We start from the raw sequence: 19219 nt of genomic DNA on the forward strand, positions 1-19219 counted from the left end.
AACTTGTTTGCCTATCCTGCCCTGGTGTCGAGTGCTAGGCTTCCTAGTCTGGGTTAGGGGTGTCACGGTATTAGTTTTATGACGGTATATCATGGTTAACGCGGTTTAGCAGGTGGATGTTAACTAATCTTAAACATTTTCTAAAAGGTCCTAAATTGTCAGATTTATCATCACAAACAAAACCCGGCACCTGGGTCCAGAACTGGGCTTTTCAACATACTTTCCACTGAAATGCCACCCCTTGCTTCCACCAAACACACGTGTGGAGAGGAGGAGGAGGAGGATGTGGGAGGGGGAGGGGGAGGGGAAGGGGAGGAAAGCACTTCTGCGACTGGCAAAGCAAACTGAGTAGTCATTTAGGCGTTTAGCTCCCCTACTGGTGAAGGTAAACATATTGCCATCTTGATAACCTGCATGCCACAGATCAGTGGAGGCTGATTGTAGTATTCTCTCTCTCTCTCTCTCTCTCTCTCTCTCTCTCTCTCTCTCTCTCTCTCTCTCTCTCTCTCTCTCTCTCTCTCTCTCTCTCTCTCTCTCTCTCTCTCTCTCTCTCTCTCTCCCTCTCTCCTCTCTCCTCTCTCCTCTCTCCTCTCTCCTCTCTTCTCTCTTCTCTCTTCTCTCTTCTCTCTCCCCCTCTCCTCCGTTACAGGCCAAAAGGTGTCCAGTAATCACGGACATGTTACCCTTTGGTATGGCAGCAGGGAATACCCACATAGCTGAGTGAATTTAGCAGTGTGACTTATATGTAAATTCAATGATGGAACCAGGGAAATCCCCCATTGTCGTATGTTTAGCAAACATTATCCATTATAAATATATAAACCCCAAAGCCGCCATCCCAAAGTAAACCCTTTTCCTTCTTGGCACTGTATTTATTCTTCCTATTTCTAACATACTGATTTCATGTCAGGCACGTGTGGTTTATGGGATGGCATTAAACTGCTCCAACTGAAACTACTTGGCAGACGGCACATCCAACAGTGCTAGACCAAGACTGCGCAGCACTTGCTTACTGCAGCCTTTCCAAATCAGATTGAAAAGCACATTTAACGGTATAAACAATGTGACGGTTATTATTGTTCAATTAAGTCGTTCACGGTATCTTTAATGTTATACCGTTACATCCCTAGCCTGGGTAGATCTAGACAAAGTGTACCTGTTTAAAAAACGGGATTGGCCAGTTCAGTCCTAAATTTACATTTAGAAAGAACTGACGGCTCCTCAGTTGGTGTGGAAAATCGTCCTTTGTAATAGCTAAGCATGCCATTTAGTGGAGAATGCCCCCCTTGCAATGACTAGCAACTAACGACCACAATGCTCCCCACTTCCTTTTATTGCTTATTTTTTGCCCCTGATATCTCGGGCCTTAATTGAGGTGGAAACGGTTTACTTCGTATGTGGATATTATTTGAGAGAAACTGTGCTTTACTGTTTTCATGGAGCAGTTTATTGAAAGCAGACTTGTAAGCTGCCGATGGGTTGTCCATCTAAAGCAGGGTTTTTACACTTGGGTCCTACCGACTACCTAGATTCCCCCAAAATTGACTTTGCTGGCTAATGCTGATGGGAGTTGTCCAAAACATCTGGAGCACTAAAGGTTGTAGACTCCTGATGTAAAGCGCAGATTGAAGAATCTGAAGCAGGTGTGATACTTGAAGTAGTTGGAAAGTTATCTGCAAAAGTCTGTTGCTCCTGGATTACCTTCTAATAATCTGAACCTTCTGGGACTGACTTAAGCCATGCCTTAATACATCTGAACAAAGGGTAAATATTTTGATGCATGCCCCTTTTAGATTTTGCTATGTTTCACCATCCCGTAAAACTACTTGCTAACATGAATCCCACCACTGACTTATTTGTTATCCCAGAGACTAGTATTTTGCCTTGATGAAATGCTAATCGAACCATCTCGGTGAGTGAAAACATCAATACGTTATGGGGATTTAGGCACTGAATGGTATCTGAATGAAAAATGGTGGAAGGGGGGGGGGTGGTTAGGGGAGTGGAGGGGGAATGCGGAGGGAAGTGTGTGTGTGTGTGTGTGTTGAGAACTAGGAGCAAGTGACGGTCTGAGTCTGCTTTCTTGGTGGAAAGTGAACTGTATACCAGAGATGTTTGTTTCCTAATAGGAACCTCTAGTGCTTTGGTTATCGTGAGGCTTTTATTAGTGGATCAGGTTTGCAGTTAAATTAAGAGGTATAGAAGTTGTGCATTTTCTCGTGTTTTGTCTAGCTATTTCAATCGGCGGAATTGGTCCGCATGTCGTGGTTTTGGTGTTAAAAGTTTCTGGTTTGCGTGGTTTATTCAAGTATTTGCTTGTATGCCGTGCTAGTTTGTAGAGAGTTTTGTAGGAGCTTCTGGTGGTTTAGCTTGTAGCAGGCGTCCCTACTCGTCTGGTTGTTTTTCTTTAGTGGACTCTGCCTGTATGACACGCTAGCCTACAAGGGATTCTACTTTGTACTGATTTGGTTATTGTAGGGTTAGTTCCTTGTCGGGTGTTATTTTTCCGGTGGGAGTGTTTGTTAGGCGTGAGCCTGGGCCTCCGATGGTAATGCTTTTTGGTAGTGTGGTGCATGCAGGGCAAATTCTCCTTGTTCGGTTGTGGGTTTTCCCTACTCTAGTGAGTTAAAAACTATGCATTTAGTATTCTGTTAACGTTAGGTGATCAGTTGTCTGATTATTTGCCATGAGACTAGAGAAAGTTTAGCTTCTTATAATATTTGTACTTTTTGTAGTGTTTGGATACGATTTAACATGTTGATGAGGGGCAATATCACTTGATGGAATTCCCCTTGCTGACTGTGCTGTGTGGTGGGTGCATAGTGCTTTAACATGAATTATTTTCTTCAGTGTAGCCAGGGGAGGCTTCTCAGGCCGAAGTGATGATCCCTCCTATTTAATCTTAGTATGAATCTTCAGTCTATGTGCTGCAGCTTGCCGTTAGTTAGAAGTCTTTCATAACCTAATTATAGATGTTTATGTAGTCTAGCCTATAGCATATAAGACGATGGCTAAAGTCCTATTTGTGGAAACGTGCATGGTGCGTCTGATTGAAAGTAGGTGGTAGAAGCATGTTATTACTCTGGTGCTGGCTTGTTGTTAGTGAGCCCGCTGTCCACCAGTTAGCAGTTTCTTTTTGTTCCCATTTCTGTATAAGGCCAGGGTGACAGTTGCAGGTAACATGATCTCAAAACAAATTATTGTAGCAGCGTCACATTAGCGACCTTCAAACAAAAAGCTCCCTTTTTGTCTACAGTTTGGAGTTGTGAAAGTATTTAGATAACTGACTCTTTGCCATATTTCAGTGCTAAGCATGTCATGGCTTTTATAATTTTAGACATTTTGAGAGTGAATTTTATGTCACAAATCTGTCGGATCAAAGCAACAGGCCACCCAAATTGACAAAATGTAATCCAACAGTTAGTTGGAACGTAACAGTCTTCAATGTAGATTTACTAAACATGGTGTGTTGACTTCAAGTCGCAGGTTCAAAAACATTTGTCGACATAATAGAGGATCTGAGAACACTTTTCAATCGCCTTTGAGATGATGGAGCATACAATAACTTATGTTTCACAACTTGTTTTATTCTCTTTTCAGTCATAAACAAGAAGACGAGTTTGAATGGCAAAAGAAATCTGAGGTCCTGTATTACAGCATAGAAAAGAAAGGCAATGTGGGACCACAATTCAAACACAATCCTTGGAGTATGAAGTGCCACCAACAGCAACTGCAACGCATGAAGGAAAACGCAAAGCACAGAAACCAATACAGTATCCTTTTTATCAAAGTGTTTGCAATGTACAACTGCATCAAGTTCCATAGTCTCTAAGCAATGTTTGCTGATTTGTATAGTAAACTGAATTGCCTCTCGGCACAAAGAAAAAAAAAAGCGAGAGGCGAAATCGGAAGCTTATAACCTCTGATCAGGAATATTTTAACAGCCTACCTAAAGGCTGAAGGGTTAGGCATGACTGTAACTTGGGGATCTCATCAGTTTTCGTCTTCGAAACACATTGCTCACCTCTGGAGACCCAGATAGCGTTTGGCCACTAAATTTAAGACCCGCAGTTTGGTTTTAGCTCTATCTGGCCGTATATGGGGATATCATGCAGATGGCAACCTTCTGGACAGACTGAATCTGGAAAGATGGTAGGCAAATATGGATTAAATTAACATAATTAAGCCTGGTATTTGAGTGAGCACAACGCAATGTATGGGGTCATGGGATGAAGGGGAGAGCACATCTCAGCCGTGAACATTGAAAGAATGAGACCTAGTGAGGCTGTGGTTGGTCCCCTAGATGTTTTAATTTCTCTGAAAAAAAGGAACTTGATTGGATCGTGCACGTGACAAGCTCCAGCAGAAGACAACTTGTTTTGTAGAAGTTGAGCTTAAGATCTTGCTTCTCATTCTCTCACAAACTCGTACCAATGACCGACCAACTGAATAGTCGGATTGACTGCCAACAAGTAGAACATAGTGATATGCTGAGTAGTTAAACAAAAAGACACTTGAGCAGGAGTGTAGACAAAGGGGACCCACTGAGGCATCCTACAATCCACCAAAAAGAGGCGCAAAAAGGGCCCAAATGATTTGCTCCTTTCTAGGAAGGAACAAAAACAGTCCAACAAAGTTTGTTTACACATATGCAACCCCTGACAACAAGTCAAGGACAACTTGTTGTACCCCAAAAGATCTAGTAAAATAAGTGAGGATGGTTGTCATCCCTGGCAAGCATGTCAGCACATATAGTGATATGGGTTGTCTCCAAACATCCTTGCCGAATAGGCAATGCCGGAAAGTGTCTAGTGGAACTGAACAGTGGCATGCTGTTTAGCTGCCACAGCAAATGTGACAGTTGAACTGGATGTAGAGGAAACGGCACTGCTAACGTCTAGTACCACAGCGTGGCTCCTACTATAAATGACTCTATGAACTTGGGTGTGAAAAAATGGCATCTACTCTGCAGGAGTAAAAGGATGAGTAGTGGCTAAACAGCCTCCACACTTCTACAAACCAACAGTGGTCCAGATTATAATGGTAAAACAGGCCAAGCCAAGATCTTCATACTTTACCTTTTGTGGTACATGGGCCAAGGTAGAAGGCTATCCTCTTAGAAGGGGTGTGAATGTGATCCAGTAGCAAACCCAAACCCTTTACTGGGTCCTCCTTTTTGTTCCCGTTTCTGGTTAAAGCTCTTGGAGTGAAAATTGCTTCTTCTCTTTCAATGGAGGCTCAGTTCAGCACTGTCTTGTCAATCTGGTTATTTTCATTTTAGAATTAGGAGTAAAATTCTGCCTTTCCTCCCAGATCCACTTGGCACAGTGCAATGCAGCAGGAGTTTAATGGGGTGCCAAATGCAGCACCGATGAATCCCGCTCTTCCGAGTGCAGTGAAAGCAGTCCAAATGGGGTTTGATACGGTACAGCAGGGAGTGGGGCTCTATACAGGATGAGTTTGTTCAGGTTCTGCTCTCTGAGCCTAAAGACATTTAGTGTAGAGGGGCAGGTCCTAGTCCTCAGCATGAGTCACCCCAGTGTGCCCTGGGGAGGTAGGGAGCAGAGCTTGCTCTGCCTTGTACTGCTCCTTTTTCACATCGGTGCAGGAGAGTATTGGAAAGCTCAACTCTTCCAAAAGACTTCCAAATTAATTCCTCAAGCGTGTGTCCTAAATCAGTGGAGGAGTGGAAAAAAAACCCTCTTTTATAGGCAAAATCCACCGATGATTGGACCAAAGAAAGCCTGTTTTAAGGGTTCCAGTCCATGAAGCGTAGGCGACCGGAAGGAAAGAGGGATCTATGTGGAGTTCCTCTTGTGTATACTAACTCTACCCGCTTACCTTGTCGGTGATATCAGAGGCCCTTTTGATATGCAGCACCCTGGTGTGAGGTGAGTCCTTTTGGGATGGGTTTGCTCTTTTGATCCCTATTTCTCAGGGTAGCTCCTGCTCGAGGGAGTTGCCGCCATACCTCACAAAGTATCTAAGGAGTGGTCTAGCCATTCAATCTCCAACCTGCAAGCTCTCTGGCTCAGGCTGTCTGACCAGAATAAAATACCCTTCGCCAGCTGAGCTCACAGTGTTGACACATTAATGATATCCATTTGCTGTGGCTTTAATACATATGAGATATACCAGTCACTATTCCTTAAACCTCTGGTATGGCTCAAAATGTAAGGTTTGTAACTGCCACCAGGATAGTAACTCTCATAGTTGTGGTTTGGGAACAGAGGGTCATATCTTAAATGCAGCCCCTATGCTGAGATTCCCTGGCTATCTTTGCGTCTGTCAAGAGGGCTCCTGTGACCCCTGAACCTGTTCTGTGCCACTGGAGAGCAGATGTTGATACAGAGGAGAAGATGCTGATTTGGAGGGACACGTGTACATTATGCTTTTTGACTTGGAGTTTGCTTAGAGCGGGGCCTGGTCAGATGACGCCCCTTCTGAGACAGAATTCTTTTAATACAAATAAAAAAGCCTGTGCTTCTACACCCATGCCAGATGGCAATCTTTCACATAAGGGAACTCCTGGTCCATGTCCTTAGTTGTGTCTCAAATTTGCTACACAAGAGTTGATATTTGCGATATTACTAAGAGTAGCAAAGGTTCATGAACATTTTTGTATAATTGTAACAGTACTTTTTTATCTTGTGGGTGGCATTAAGTATTTTGGCTTGCAAATAGGGTTGCTTGTTTTTGAAATGACCACCATTGGGCTTGTTTATGGGAATTTGCTCAGTCTGCCTTCAAATTTTCTCCAAATATATTCCAACTACCTTCAGTTACTTTTGTGCAAGAAGAATTTGGGCAGTATCCAGGGCGAGGGGGGAGAGTGGTTCCTTAAATCTTGCTTTTGTAACTAGAGCAACCAAATTGGGGCTTTTCTAAAGGCTCAACTGGAGTTGAGCAGGATGTGCCATCTGGACCCCAGTATTTTTTAAAACCTTTTTTAGCCACCTTTGAGGTTGTCTCAGGAGATGGCGCGGGATCAATAACCTGGTTACAATCTATGTGGGCATGGAAGGCAGTCAGTAAACCTCAACCTAGGCCCTCCCCCTCTCCATGGGTTAGTTCTCGCTTCACCCACAAAATGGTATCTTTTTCAGGGATTACACTATAAAGGACAGCCAAGCAATCAACATGTTTCATTGATAAACGATGTCTACGTTTAACTCACATGAGATTAGAAATGACAGATCTAGCATTAAGTACCATGAGGCTGAAGGAAACCAATCAAGGTCGCCACTTGTGAGGAGCTAATCGTTTTAGGGGGTGCAGTGTGGTGGGGCATGACAGTTCTGGATGGCTTTAGTCATGAGCATTCACGTGCGCGTAGACGCATGCCTCTCGTAAAAACGGTTATTCTAGGCTTGATGATAGAAGCGTAAGCCCAAGTCCTCCAGGATCAACATCGGCAGGACGAACAGAAGGGTGGAGGAACAACCAGAGCACCATGCCGCTTCACACCTAGTGCGTACACAACTTGTATTCTGTTGTGCTGGTTGATCCTGTAGGAGAGTCGTCCGCCAACAGGAAATCTTGGGGATGTAGTCCTAAGGTGGAGAGTTGCCTGGCAGACTACAAGAAAGCGACTAGGGACAAGAGGGCAGTGCAGTAATATTCATCATAGCTCCCAAATAGTTCTGAGGATCTTATAGGTAAAATCAGATTCACATTACAATCACTGTAATACGGATACCCTTTCTTGCATGTGCTGTCTACATCAGCAGCTTTGCCACACCAGAATGTCACTGCCCTGTAACAGGCAGATGTGAGGTAGGAGAGGGGAGCAGGAAGAGGGCATAGACTTGGCATGAGGGTGTGCGAATGTGTGGACCGCAACAAACCAAATCCATGGCATCCCCAGAGAGCATGTGGGTTTCCCGTTTCAAAAGAGTAGATGGTAGGCAGGGATTTAAAGGTGGAGGTGTCCCTTTGAGGAAAAAAACCTGAAAGACCTGTGTGGTAAATGCAGCGTTCAAGGTGCGTCGCACCGAAGACATACATCCGTAAAATGAGTGCAACAGTGACCAAGATAGGCACTTTGAAATTCCCACGCAGGATTAAACCATTAACTGAATAGGTTCAGTAGTAGTTTGAGCATGGTCTGTGCGCTCAAAAATGGATAATCTGTGGACAGCACGTAGGTCCTGTGGCACCACAACCTTGCCTTTTTAAAGCGTCCCATCAGATTACCTATCAGTGGGTTTTCACAGCATGTAGAAATAATTTGGTGGGTGGTATTGAATGTATGGAACTAATGCAATGTGTTTTTTATTCATGGGTTAAATTGCGCCTCTTAACATTCCTGTTCTATGCTCGATTGTCAAATTATGTGCCCAGTTAATGCATAAAGGGTAGAGAGAAATTGGGCTCCAGATATGAATACTCCAGTGCTGAGCTCCGTTCATTAGTTTTATGATCTGGATATGCCTGTGCAACGTCACAGGTTGGTGGAGGTGAACCCACACCTCTAGTTAGGTATTGGTAGGCCGTCCTGGTTACTTTGCAGTTTATGGTTTTTAGTGAATCCTATGTATAAATTGATTCCACGCTAAATGTGGTATTTCTCAGTGAGATTTTTTATTTTTAGCAATGTAGACACATGGTCTAGTGGTGGTCAGCCGACACGTGTTTCGACCCTGAGGGGTCCTTATCAAGGCAGGGTGAATTGCAGGATTGGGGATGTTGCCCCATGATGAACCCTCTTTGGGTTTGAATGTGGATTTTGTCACCCAGATTTGGGTCTGATGTTGTCAGAAGCTGTGATTCACGGTCAGTGTTTCGAAAATGAAGTCCCTGTCTGTTATGTTAACCAAACTAAGAGAGCACACATACACCCTAAGGCGTCTTGGCGCTGGATAGCAAGATAGGACTTTCTGACAGACGTGAGAATTTATTTAAATGTTGTTTTCAGTAGACGTCGGAACAGGAAGTGATCAGTAGGGCTGCGAAGAGCAAAAGGCCCGTCCTCCAGTTCGAGCACACTGTTAACTGGGTACAGCTACCAGGAGAGCTCATTGAGGGCATAAGGCTCGAGTAGGTACATAGCACGAGAACTTAGTTTGCAGATATTCCGCACCAATGCTGTAGAAAGCTCTGTGTACTATGCACATAGACTTGAAAGAGATCCTGTCTACCACCGGAAGCCAGTGAAATTTCCTAGTAAAGGAGACATATGTGTTCCGAAGGGAGGATGAAGGATTGCTCTGGCTGCCGCGTTCTGCTGAAGTCGCTTAATCCGATAGCGGGGCTGGGCCAGGTAAAAGAATTGCAGTAGTCCAGCACGCTTAAAACTAAAGCGGCAACCACTGGCGCTTGGCAGGCTGCCGGGACAAAAGGAAGAACCTTACGGAGAATGCAGAGCTTGAAATGGCCGGATTTACAAACCACTGCCACTTGCTCATGCATAGAAAGGGATGCGGGAAATTTTACCCCCAGGTTTCTAACCATTGTAACAGGGGTGGGGAGAGGTCCCAATAAAGAGGGCCAGAACTCGGTGGTCCAGACCAGGTGGGGAGATGTAGTACCCACAACCAAGACCTCAGTCTTACTGCCGTTCAGCTTTAACCAGTTACTTCCCATCCATGCTCCCAGGTCCTCGGGGCATCTTTTGAGACGCCAGCTGTTTCAATCTGAGTGAGGTCAAGGTGTACAAGAATCTGGGTATCATCTGCGTAGGAATAATAACGGAACCCGTACGATTGAATAAAGACGCAGGAGGGGTCTGATATAGACGTTGAGCAGTATGTGGGAGAGTGCAGAGCCCTGTGGAACCCCACAGAATAACTGCATCGGAGGGGGGGGGGCAAGGAAACGGATTGAGATCCATCGGCCAAAAAGGACTTAAACCAATTTATAACTAGACCTGAAAGGGCGGCCGCAGAGAGACGGGAGATCAGGGTAGTATGAAGCAGCCGAGCGATCTAACAGACTGCTCCGACACCGCCGTGATCTACCAGGCGCAGCAGATCATCAAGTACTGAATTAAGCACAGATTGTCCCTCTCCCCGGGTTTAAAACCGGACTGAAAAGGATAAAAATAATTGGAGGTTTCCAGAAATTTAAATGGAAGGGGAGAAACGAGGGCTTCCAGAACCTTCATCAAAAAAGGAAGGAGGGAAATCGGGCAATAGTTGGCCAGCACCTCGGGATCTAAAGAGGGCTTTTTCAGCAAAGGGATGACTAACGCATGTTTCAGAGAAGCAGGAATCGCACCAGTGACAAAGGATGCATTTACAGCGGTGGTAATATGGCCTATCGGCTCATTAGAAGTATTTTGAAGAATGACCAAGGGTATGGTATCAGCCGGAGATGCTGATTTTAAGATGATTTCAATATGTCAGAGTTGGAAAAGAGGGGGCATGTGGACCACTCGTTCTTCGCCACTCACTGTACATAGTAGTCCTTAGTGGCTGGAGAGGTGGGTGCCCCAGCTTTGATATTCTCCCAAATGGTCGATATTTTATTTACAAAAAAGGCTGAAAGAGAGTTGCAGAGCTCCTGTGAGGGGGATACTGAGGAGCGTCCTCTTTCAGGGTTAGAACCTGTAACAAATTGAATAGGGTCTTGGGTTTATTCAATGCACCCTCTACCATATGACCAAAGTAGGTTTTGTTTGCATTGGTAATAGCTTTGTGATAGGCAGTGACAAAGGCGAAAAGCGGTTTTAGCTTCCTCAGAATAGTTGAGATGCCATTTTCTTTCGGCCTGTCTGCAGTGCAGTTTACATGTTCTAAGCTCCTCTGAGAACCAAGGTTCCAGGGGCGACTTCGCTGTCGGCAGAGTTTAACTGGGGTCAGCAGTTAGTAGAAAAGAGGCCTTAAGTCCAGATAGAGAGCAGTCAGTGACTGGACCACAGTGGGCTCGGATGGAATCGGCCACATCAGTTACATATTCCACGGTAGCCCCGCTATGGATAGCAGGTTTGGGCTGGAAGGACACATAGGCTTTTAGGGAAAGCGAAAAAGGCACCAGAAAGCGGCCAGACCACATAACCGGGCAGGGGAGTAGTAATGGTTCCCATAGGCGCGAAAACCATGTCCAAAATATTCCCATGTTGGTGGGTGAGTTCCGTAGCCCATTGAGGTAGGCCAAGGACGCGCATTAGGGCGTCTACATTGCTACAAATAAAAATCTCCCTGTGAAATGCTGCATTTAGCGTGGAATCAATGTATACATGGGATTCACTAAAAACCCCAGACTGCAAGGTAACTACGATTGTCTACTAGATAATGCACATATGCTGGATGTGGGTAGCATAATTGCCCAAGACAACGCTACGCTATTATAAGACCTAGTTACCTTCGATTACCCCATCTCCTAACGATTTTATCTTGCACTGTAGTGCTGCAGAGGTGGTTACTTTTTCGTTATTGGTTGCGAAAGTAAAAACGATATTCTGTACCTATAGTTGTCGACCTGCAAATTACGGAAGTCAATCTGGTTTAGACTAAGGCTTGGAAAATTATCCTCTAAGCAAAATTCTAATCTTTAGTTCGTTTGATGTGATCTTCTGTGATGATTGCTTCAGTTTTAAGCGAACGCTAGGGGATGATCCCTAGCAAAATACTCATAGTGCAAGCAGTGTAGTGTTTGGGTGCAGCTTCAAATGAAAGGTTTTTCTGTGGTTACAATGGAAGTGATGACCACCATACAAAGGTAAGAGGTCCTAAAACCTTGGTGTTGGTTTTGTGCCTTTATTTGACGATCCCAGCTCTTCAATACATGAGCCTAGCCTCCACTTTATTGAAAAAAGGTGTAAAAAAAACAAAACTTCCAAATTGGATTGTTCACATGCAAATTTTTTCTGAGCGCGGATCCTGGATTTGCCCCTGTGCTATCTTCCGTTCATGAGGTTGCCTTTTAAAGGATCCCATCTGTCTTCTTTCTCTAGTTCTTATTCTTTCTCTACTTAGTTTGTTTTATGCCCAGTTTTCACCTTAAGCACTTAGTGCAATTGGATGTCTTAAGCGCCCGATGCAGCATGTTTGCTGTCTTTTTCAAACCCTCTGAGATTATGAAATCCTTACAAAGTATTTTGTTAGAATAATGTAAAACCTTTTCTTTAAAGGACCTGCAATATGTTGCGATGTTTAGTTAAGTATGTTTTCTTCTTGCTTAAACTTACCAGAGAATTGTACTACCATAAATAGCACTGTATATTTGTTAGCAGCAGGTAATATACATCTGTATTTTTCCTTAACCAGTCAGAATTTATTTTGTTGGAAAATTTAACTTGTCGGTACGAGGTGCCATGTGTGTTGGATCTGAAAATGGGGACCCGCCAACATGGAGATGATGCGTCGGAGGAGAAAAAAGCCAATCAAATCCGAAAGTGTCAACAAAGTACTTCGGCTGTCATTGGTGTTAGAGTCTGTGGTATGCAGGTGCGTTTCTAGAAATCTCAGTAACTTTGTATGCAAATAAAAATCCATGCTTTTAAGGTGATTTAATGGCTAAAGAAGTATTGCTAATCTACCCTCCCCCCCAGCCTAACGAGCACTTTGACGACTACTACATAAGTAATAATGTGATGCAACGTGGTATGACATCTTGTTTTCTGAGAACCTTTTTAAATGTTCCTGTGTCTTATAATAATGAAAAGCAGTTATTCATGGGTAAACGGCAGCAAATGTAATCAAGTAGAGTCCTCTAACACCAAGTAACTGGTCTTTAATGTAGATCTACATCTCAGCATTGCATTCTGCAAATATGATTGTATTTGAGTAAGTAAATATCGCGCACATGATAGAATAAACCGTATAGCTGCGCAGCTGGAACATGAATTCAAACAAGAAAAGAACCCAGAGCAGTATCGGCGACAAGATCAGCAGCTATAGTGGGCTATTTACTATTATCTGAACAAACGTCTCGAGTGCTTTGCACAATTGATAGTGATTCGACTGTCCTAATTTCTCTGGGGATCGTGTTCACAGTTTAGGACCAAAGACCGCAAATCTTCTGTCTCCCCTTGAAGTGCAAACTGAGAAGGAACAGTCGGGAGTAAACAATCCCTAGCTCATAGGCACCTAGACAGTTGATGGCATCGGATCTTGCCTCTCAAGTAGGGTTGGGCCAGTCCGTTCAAGCATTTGAAGAGTAGGTGGGCCACCTTAAATTTAATGCGTGCTTCCAGTACTAGCCAGTGTAGTGCACAACGAGATGGAGCGATGTGGGCAGTTTTACCCAGCCGGAAAATCAGTCTGATGGCCGCATTCTGGGCTTTTTGAAGTCTCTGCACTTGCTTAGCCGGAATGCCCATCATTGCTGGCTGTTGTAGTCAAAGTGGGCATTAGCTAGAGCACCTACCACTGAGTCAGGGTCTTCATTTGGAATATATGGCAAGACTAGCCATAAAATGCTCAGTGAGTTGTAGACTGCCTGTATCTTAGCTCCCACCTGGCCTTCACTAGTAAGATTATCCTGCCAAATGCAGCCACAGTTCTTAAACTTGGAGGCAAACCCCAGTTTTACACCCAGGAGGGTAGGGATAGGCAATTTCTTAACAGCGGTAAGTAGATGCCTTGGTCCAAACATTATAAGCTCTGTCTTGTATGCATTCAGTTGGAGCGGATTACTAGGCATTTATTCATCTCTGATACCTGAAGAAAGTCAAAATGAGCTGACGAACTCGTGGTCTGTGGCTGAATCCTGTCTTGGTGAGTTCAAAACTATGGTCTGAGCTTTAGTTACAATATCAATGAGTTCAATTTTTTTCATTTAAAAAAGTTTTAAAGTTTGGCCTGTGCCAGGATAGCCCGATAGTGGTGACCTTATAACTGGGTTGACAAAATTTAGAGACGATGGGAAATCCTTCTGTAGGTTTATTATTGGCTGCCATTATTTCATTGTGAAGGAAATCTTTTCTTGCTTGAAAAAATGGCTTGTTTATAGCAGATCAGGGCACTTCTTGCCCTGCAAGCTCTCCGAGGGTTTACTCTCCTGCCATTTCCGACCTGTTAAACTAACCAATTTACGTTGCAGTATTAGGTTTTGCGTAAACCAGGGTTTATAGATACTATTCTTAGGTTTTGGGGGGCAGCAGTCTTAAGACAGGTTGCAACCAGGATCAATGCCCCTTCCGTAAGGAATTCTCTCAGTAATACGATGTCATTGGAAGCAAGGGAACCCTTGACTTCAACACCAGTAATCTTATCCAAATCTTACATTTTCTGGGAGAGAACAGGGGATCTTTTGTTAGTGATAGCCTTTTCACCCCTAGGCAGTGTTGGAGTGATCTATTGCAAAGTGATCGGACCAATAGCTTGGTAATGTCTTCGTCAGGGACACGTAGTTGCCTCTCACCAGGAGAGTGACCTTATTGCATGAGATGGCTGTGACCCTAAAGGACGTAGTCCATGATTCTCTAGCAGTTCCAAAGTTCTTTCGAGTCTGGCCTTGTAGGGTTGTCTAACCAAATATTCCAGTCTCCCATAAGTAGCAATTCTTTATATTAATTCCCTGAAATTGTTAAATAGTCAAGGCTCCAAAAAGTCTACAGAGTCGACGAGGTCTGTATCCCAGTACCATGAATGGTGGAACTTGTAGATAAGTTGAGCATACGAGGTCTGTATCCCAGTACCATGAATGGTGGAACTTGTAGATAAGTTGAGCATTATCTGACCCACCTGCGAGTCGACCCTGCCCCCCGTTTCAGTACCTTAAGGTGTGAGATTTGTAATACAACCTTATAGATTACTGCAATGCCCCCCCCCCTTTTTTGCCTACATGATTTATGTATTGTAGAAGATATTCCTCTGGGACTAATTCGTGGAATGAGCCCTGAGAAGAGTCCGAGGACCAGGTTTCAGTAATCGTGAGTAGGTCCAAATCCTGCTCCCCAATAATAAGCTCAGCTAGTGTTGCATGAGCACAAGCCGACCTGGCATTAATAAGGGCTGCCTTGATTCTGGAGGTGTTGCTTTCACCCACAGCTGACCTATTGCCAGCGTGGGTTTAAGGATGCCCAAGTCCCTGATTTTATTTAGAGTCCTTAGTGAAAAATCACCATGGATGTTGTCCAGCCCCTTCAAAGAGTGACGCATTTAATGCGGCCCGTGGATAATGTTTATCACGTACCTAACTTGGGTAAATATTCAGATCACTGTAAGGCGTTCTCATTACCAGCAGTAAAATCTCAGACCGGCCAGGCTGAAATAGGCTTTGTCACCGCTGGCCACTTAAAGCCTGTGGCACCACCCAATTCCGCCACACAGGTTCGTGCCGCAGGGGGAGACTGGAAATGTAGGATTAGGCACGGAATAAATAATACATGTGCAAATTCCTTTAAAAAAAAAAGGTTTAAACAGCTATTTCATATACATGCCTAAGTGAAGTTCGATAATACAAATTGTCACACCCTGAAATATATTTTTAAAAGGGTTCCCCAAAGTGCTAACAACTAATAAAAAGCTGCATACTAAGACTGTCAAAAGAGCTTGCATCTGCGTTGCAACAATACTCTACGCGGGCCAGTTAAAGCCTGTGGCGCCACCCAATCCCTATGATTTGTATATCACCAGACCACAGCAGTGTCTGGCTGCTGTAATTATCTTGTGCCCATGGTTCTCAACTTTTTGTGGGCTAGGGTCTGTGTTGCCAGGTTCTGTTTTTTTTTAAAAATTTTTTAAGGCACTGATATTTTCTCTGAAATGTGCTGTGCCAGATCTTTTACAGCCAGAGGAATATACATTTTAAGTTGTAGGCTATTCAGGATTTCTGTGTAAATAGGACAGGCATCCTTTCCCTTAGCAGTTACTCGGTTAATGGCTTTCCTACAGGCTACGTGGACGTTCCTATAAAGCTGAACGCCATTTTTCCCATTACTTGGTTTATATAAATTATGTTGTGTACGATTGCCACCTAGAACTTGTTAAGTTGTTTTAAATGGGCATATTAAGTGAATGTTGGGGCTTATTTGTTTAGTTTTAATTTACTTTTTATCGGAATACATAGTTGTTTTAGCGGATTTTGATCGTTTTTTTTTATTGTGGCATAGGGCTAGATATGCAATCGAAACTGTATCATACAGCATCCTAATTGGCATTTTCTGGGTAGAATATGTATAGCGAGAAGTTTTCTCATTAAACCTTTTGTTCGTGTTGCTGAAAGTGCGTGGGCGGTCTCTTCCAGGCCCTGTGCACATAACTCTGCTGCCTACGTAAAAGGGAATCCCTCTCAAGCGTATTCGGTACACCATGTAATATTAAAATGTTTTAATAATCCGTGGGATTCCTCATGCCACTAGACTGAGAACCTTCATTCGTTACTCGCAACGAGTTAGTTAATCGTGTATAGAAGCTGTGCACAAGAGAAATTGATGTATTGATTTCACGGGTTGAATATATGAGCCTTCTGAATATGAGCCTTCTCTGATTTGGTTTAAAGGGATTTGCCTGTTCGTCATTACATGCCCACTTTATAGTATTAGGCTGCTTTGTTTAGAAAGTCTTCCAATTCATCCAAGTACCCATCATCTGATATGTTCCTAGACAGAATGTTATTTTATATAGTTTATATTTGTCCAGAAACCTCTGTTATTATGCAGTTATTGATGCCTGTTTGGAAAACAGTGCACCAGCAGAAGCCACAACGCCTCAGGGCTGGAAACAAAACTGAAAGATTTTGATAGGTGTGGGGGGCATGTAACAGGCCTTTTTCTGCTATACACCCAGTCTCTGCAACAAGTTACACCGATAAGACTTCCCCCCACCCCCCTTCGTCCTACATTTCAGGAAGCATCCGAAGACCCTATTGTTGAAAGAATATTAAGTTGCTACACTCAACCCTTTCTCCTACTCTGGTGCCCCCCTCTGATCCGCTCTGCCTACCCATTGCAGCAGCTCCATCCCATCTCCTACCCTGTCATCCTTCTTGTAACCCCTGTGTACATCCCCTTTATACAGCACTCTCTTGCTTTCTAGTTGGGTTTCACTTAATAAATCGAATAAGTGTTTATTCCAAACTTAAGTGTTAGTAGACTAGACGTTTACCATAGATTCTTTGCACAAAAAGAAGTTAGCCATAAGCTCTGTGCCTGGATTTCTAGAACAGCCAGGAGCATCAGTTAGCTCAGAAAATGTGTTCATTGGTCAGAATTCTCAAAGCACCCATATAGCTTGGTAACATTATTTAAAAACTAAAACTGGTCTTAAACTCTTTGAAAATAAGGAGGCCTGTTGGTTTATATGGCCTACAACATTAATACCGGGTATTTCTTAAATATTGTTAAGAACACTGTTCTAATTACCTTCTATGGAATGTTTGCAAGCATGAGCTAGCTAGATAGGAGCTTGAATAAGGTCGTTAAATCACTTGTCATATTTGAAAAAGCTGTTGTCAAACGCTTTCCTAACCCAAATATCCAAAGTCAAAATTGCTGCTCTGCTAGAGTTGCACGTGCCACGTTTTTGTTAGTGCTAAGTCTCTCCCTTTTGGATAACGTTAACCAGTACATGCTGTAATTGGTGATACTAAGTACTGAGTAACCAGTCCAAGAATGTGCATGTTGTAACATGAGGGTTTTGCAACAAGCTCTTTATACTCTGACCAACATTCCTTATTTCAGACTGGAAAGGTTCAAATATCCTATGAGGAATGTTTTAAGTACTAAAGCCTTGTTGATCCTGCAGTTACCAGTTATTTTCCAGTGAATGTTTTTGCTTGACAACACTGTCGTGTACATCGCTTGGTTTTATTTTTAAGATTAAACCATCAAATTGCTCATGCCAACCCTTTTGTCTCCCTGCTCAGGTGTACCAGACAGGCACTGGCCAGTTAATGTTTATGAACAAATACCACGGACGGAAGCTTACAGTCCAGGGTTTCAAAGAAGCACTTTACCAGTTCTTTCATAATGGAAGACACCTACACCGGGAACTCTTTGATCCTGTCATTAAGAAACTGACTGAACTAAAAACTGTTCTAGAAAAGCAGGAGTCTTACCGGTTTTATTCCAGCTCTCTGCTCATCATTTACGATGGGAAGGGTATGCATGAGGTAGCGGTGGACTCGGATCCGGAATATTTGGAGGACTTGTCGGAAGAGTCTTCAGATGAATCGGCGGGTGCCTTTGCTTTCAACCCTACTGCCAGTACTGTTGACATCCGAATGATCGACTTTGCGCACACGACTTGCAGGTTCTATGGTGAAGATAGCATTGTTCATGAAGGCCAGGACACGGGTTACATTTTTGGACTTCAAAACTTATTATCCATTATTAAAGAAATAAGAGACGAAAGCAGTGAATAAAGGAGTTGCACGCATTGAATTTGTACAAAGCACTAGTGACTGTTTGTATTCCGAATTATTGACCACTTTCTGGTGGTAGGAATCGGCACAGCGTCTGGAGGGATGGTCCCTTCAGAACTCGACCTGGTCAGAAGAGGGCATTTACTTACTGTAGTGCTAGAAATGGCACTCGTAAATCCTGGTATTCTTATTTATTTCGTAAACATTCCATATTTGACAATTCAGATACCTCTGTTACTCCTGTGTGTATATGTTTCTAATAAACCTATTTTTGTTTCATTATTCTGAGGTGTGAATGTTATCATTGAGGGGGGGGTGTATTTCACTTGCATGTAGGATCTTATTTGGAATGACTGAAATAAATTGTTAAAGAACTGATTTAAGTATTCTGAAGCAAGTTCTGCTGTTTTCATAGCAAGGTTATTCTCAAGATGCACTACAGTGTAATTTGCTATATAATATGATTTGGTGGATTTTTTTTGTTTACAGCAATCTTACTTTGTCGCCTTTACATTGTTTGCATTCTGGAGCACGGTTGTTACTTTATTTGAGGAAACATAAACATTATAGGGGTGGTAATGTGGTCCAGTGTCTAAATGCATGTACAACCAGAAAATCGGTCTCCTGCTACCATATCCTAAGTACAGCTTGGTATGGGGAGGTAAAACCATGTATGCTTGGGCAACGGCTATTTTTGGTCTAGGAAAACACCATGCGCGCAGTTACAGCTTGTACAGCCGTCACATGCCAAGTACACCTTGTATGTCAAACTACATGGAGAAGTTAACTTGCATTCATCTGCCCAGTGGGGGTGTTGAGGTATACCGGCATGTATTTAAACTGCAACGTTATTGATCTTGCAATCAGTCTTCATTACTGGTTTGCCACCTTTTCTCTTTTTTCCTCTCAAAGGGCAGTGAATTGGTTTAGTGAATTCAAGTAAGCTGTGTTATTGCATTTCAGAAGA

At 43.3% G+C, this 19219-nt stretch overlaps 1 protein-coding gene across 4 annotated transcripts in view; it reads left to right on the forward strand.

The window, feature by feature from the left end:
* IP6K2 (inositol hexakisphosphate kinase 2) overlaps window positions 1-18534 on the forward strand; it is a 165975-nt gene extending 147441 nt beyond the window's left edge. For all 4 annotated transcript variants that reach the window (XM_069643328.1, XM_069643329.1, XM_069643326.1 and 1 more), the window contains 3 exons: window positions 3601-3773; window positions 12214-12389; window positions 17755-18534. In XM_069643328.1, the coding sequence (XP_069499429.1) occupies window positions 3601-3773; window positions 12214-12389; window positions 17755-18252 (847 nt within the window). In that variant the 3' untranslated portion in view covers window positions 18253-18534. The remainder of the gene's footprint in view (window positions 1-3600; window positions 3774-12213; window positions 12390-17754) is intronic.
* Window positions 18535-19219: the final 685 nt, after the last annotated feature.

This window comes from Ambystoma mexicanum, chromosome 2p (genome assembly GCF_040938575.1).
Source record: "Ambystoma mexicanum isolate Mex_15411 chromosome 2p, UKY_AmexF1_1, whole genome shotgun sequence".
Lineage (NCBI taxonomy): Eukaryota > Metazoa > Chordata > Amphibia > Caudata > Ambystomatidae > Ambystoma > Ambystoma mexicanum.